General features: G+C 41.8%; 1 protein-coding gene across 1 annotated transcript; it reads right to left on the minus strand.

Moving 5' to 3' along the window:
• Positions 1-892: 892 nt before the first annotated feature.
• Positions 893-2,958, minus strand: LOC137413997 (uncharacterized). Its single transcript, XM_078781092.1, has 3 exons — positions 2,921-2,958; positions 2,535-2,698; positions 893-2,370 (listed from the first exon to the last, which is right to left on the minus strand). The coding sequence occupies exons 1-3, from the start codon at positions 2,956-2,958 to the stop codon at positions 1,565-1,567; spliced, it is 1,008 nt and encodes a 335-aa protein (XP_078637218.1). The 3' UTR covers positions 893-1,564.
• Between the last annotated feature and the right edge of the window lie 712 nt (positions 2,959-3,670).

Below are 3,670 nucleotides of genomic sequence, written 5' to 3' on the forward strand. Positions count from 1 at the left end.
TCAGGGTTCTGTGAAGACAAAGTACAAGAAATAATAAATGAAATAAAGTTGACACCATGAAATTCATTGTGTAGAAGTCATTATATTTGTAATTGTTTTCACATGTGTAAATGTTATGAGACAGTGCAGTATTTTTTTTGAGAAGAAAATGGGAGTGAAGGGGTGGGATGTGAATGAAAAAAAAAATTTAATTGAAAGAGAAACATTGCATGTAGTTGAAATAAATTTATCGAAGAAAATGTATATTCACTGCTCGAACCAAAATAACACCATTGTGTTTTTTTTTAATATCACTACCATTTGAAGTATTTCATTTATATCACTGATTCAGATAGAAGTTGGTTGTATTTTGTGTGTGGGTGTATTTTATTGCATGTGATTGGAGCAACAGAAATTCAATGCGTTAATTTTAAGTAAGGTTAATTCCAGCTTATTTTCATTATTTTTTATGATCCTCCCCCAAAATCATCGATTCATATAAACGGGTTATTGAAATGTTTTCCAACACTTTTAGAAGACACTTTTGTTATAAGTGCTTATTTTTTAAATTTGTTTGTATTTACCAACATAAAGGTACATTAAGGGTAACTTATAATTTCCAATAGTAAGTGGATAGGTTTGTTGATTGCACTTAAAAAATGAAAGAAAGAAAAAAACACGTCTTGCCAAACTCGCATACTCGCACGGATATTGCTAATACACAATTTCAAATTACAAACAGAATATGCACGCATTACATTACTTACAGGTAAAAAAGAGCATAAATCACATCTCAACAAAATCAATGACTAAAAATGAAACACTTAAAAGGCAACTCTCATCACATTCTAGTCAGTCGACAACTCCAAGAAATTTAAAGAATAATTGCAGCAAACAATACAAATTACAGTTGCAAATGTTGTTTATTAAGGGGCTGTCCCAAATGTGTACATTGAACAAAATACGAAGCTTAAATGGAGTGAGCTGGAAAGAACCTGAACCAAATAAAGAAAGAACAAATAACATATACATGTGACAGTATGACATCAATCTGTACACTTTGATATAAGCAAATGAAGCCATCATCCTTTATATACAATGCTTCCACCAAGATTGACTAACACTGCACATACTCTTAGCAGTCTATCGATGCTTGCCTCCCACACTTGGTCCGTTTCATCTTTCAGAGTTTTTTTTATCATTTGGATAGGCAAAGTCCCTTGGAGAATTGTGTAGCGTTTCTTTAAAAGTCCTATTACCCTCTCAACATGGATGCGGATGTTGGACATCTGCCGTGATACTTCAACCTCAGATGCCGACAGTTGCTTCTTTCCTTTGGTGAAGGCAGGTATCACTAGTTCCACCCCACATCTTACAGCAAAGTCTTCCTGCAGAGTGAACCCCCTATCTGCCAAAATCTGGTCATGCGGCCAATGAAGTTCAGGAGACATAAACCAAGAACGGCGCACAAGTTCAACATCAGACACTCGACCTCCCCATGCTGTTGACAAATATGTAATTGCCCCCCCTAAAGGGTTGCATGCAATGAAAACTTTTGCCATCGTATGTTTTTTTTGTAGTTGGATTAAGTTTGCTGACGCGCTAGTAGATTTCCTGCATTTTCAATGAAAATCTCAAAACAGTCTACTGTGCCAGTCAAACGTGGATATAACACTTTAAATTCTGGTGGAAGTGTCTGTGCAGCTGCATCCTTTTCTGGCCACTTGAGTAAAAATGACAATTTAGCATACATCACATCGATCCACTTCCAAAAATAGTCTCTAACTGTGGTCTCCCCACAAGCAGCAATATCTGAAATAAGTTCAAATGGCAAGTCCAGGCGAAGTCGAACAAGAGTTATGAAGAACTGATCTATGGAAGCTAGACTGTCCTTTGTCCTCCCACTCACATGGCTAGCGAAAAAATTGAAAGTCTGAAGAAACACAGCCCATGTCAAACCTGTGTAAAAACGGGACTTCGCATCATTGTCCTTAATGACACAACTCGATAGCTGAACTCCTTTGTATCTAACTTTAAGTTCATCTAGATGTTGAATGGCCTCCTCCTTCTCCTGTGTCAAATTTTGAATTTCTTCATGAAGATTTGTGATTAGTGTTTGCTCTCGAGTTTCATGTGTCTGGGTTGATATGTCATTGTCAGTTGCCTGTGCTGTATGCTCATCAAGAAGGGCAACACCTAAATCAGTAGCAGTGTTTCTCTCACTTAAAGTCTCCTCAAAGTCCAATCGCTGTTTACATTTTCGCTTGGAAGATGTGTCTTCATGGCGTTGGTATCGCTTCAGGCTGTGCTCTGCTTTCTGTAGGCTGTGAGGACGATGAGGGAAGATCGACGGCACATAATCAGGATGAAGTGCATCCTTCGAAGGTCGACCTGCAAAAATTAAACAAACAAACACAAAATGAGAAATAGTGACATCTTGACCTCTTTAACAATAACAGTAAAATATCACTCATTCAGCCAAGCATTATCCTTAAATTTGCAATAATTTCTTTGACTTAGCCCAAACATGCAATGGTAATAATCATAAACCTTACCTGAGACAAAATGATCAGAGCAGATCGCCCTTGAATTGACTGGACTCCAGTGGGATCTATCTTCATTCTCACTGCTGATTGCGGCCAACCACCGGTCTCTTCTCTCTGGACTGCGTAGTCGTTTTGGGATTTCAAAGAAAGATCGTTTCTTATCTCTCGACAGACTGTGATTATGGCAGCCAAACGCTATACAGTTTCGAGCATTTTAACTCTATGACAACTGATGAAGACGCATATGATATGTACAACAAACTGAAATATTCTCCGGAAAAAGAACACGCGGACAAATAGCAAACCGTTCATAAATTCAGTGAAAGCTTCAACGCAACATAAGTAACTGTTGTGTGTATCGCGCATGCAGTGCCGTATATTAACAATCAATATACACGGCACTGCGCGCATGTAAACGCATGTACGCACGCATTGCTACGCGTGTTTGCTTTCATCGGCCCTTCGGTTGTCAGGTGTCAGAGGGTGAAAGTACCCGGGTGTACTTTCATACTGGTGTGCTCGTGAGGTACATGTACACATCCGCGAACTGAACATCCGGCCAGCCGTCAGGTCGTTGATCCACGCACTTGCCGGCAACCGGTATGGACAAATTGCAAGGCCAATTGCCGATAATTTGGTCTCGTATCTCTCTTTCGCTTCGCTTGGAAGATGTTGTGGCGGGCACAAGGGACAATAATTCCGCGCACCAGTGGATGGCACGAGCATCCAGGTGGGGAACGAAAGTGCATGCCCCGCCTTTCAACCGACCGGCCACGCCCGGGGACAAGGCATGGCCTCGGGACATATATGCGGGCTCTAAGCTCGAGCCCGCCCAGTGCTGAAGTGCGAGCTCTTAATAAAGACTCTTTGTTTGTACCAACGCGTTGTGGCCTACCTCTCTGGCAATCGAGTCGTGTGTGCACAGCACCACACTGGTGACCCCGATTGGTTCAGCCGTTGCTGACCCCCGAACGCGCCATGGCTACCAACGCCATCGCCGTCAAACTCCCGGAGTTTTGGGAAGCACAAGCCGACGTTTGGTTTGTGCAGGCCGAAGCTCAATTTCAGCTCCGAGGCATCACGGCAGACGAGACCCGGTACTACCACGTGGTCGCCGCCCTCGGGCCCGGCACTGCCGCCCGAGT

Source organism: Myxine glutinosa, chromosome 6, assembly GCF_964187855.1.
Source record: "Myxine glutinosa chromosome 6, kmMyxGlut1.1, whole genome shotgun sequence".
NCBI classification, from domain to species: Eukaryota; Metazoa; Chordata; class Myxini; order Myxiniformes; family Myxinidae; genus Myxine; species Myxine glutinosa.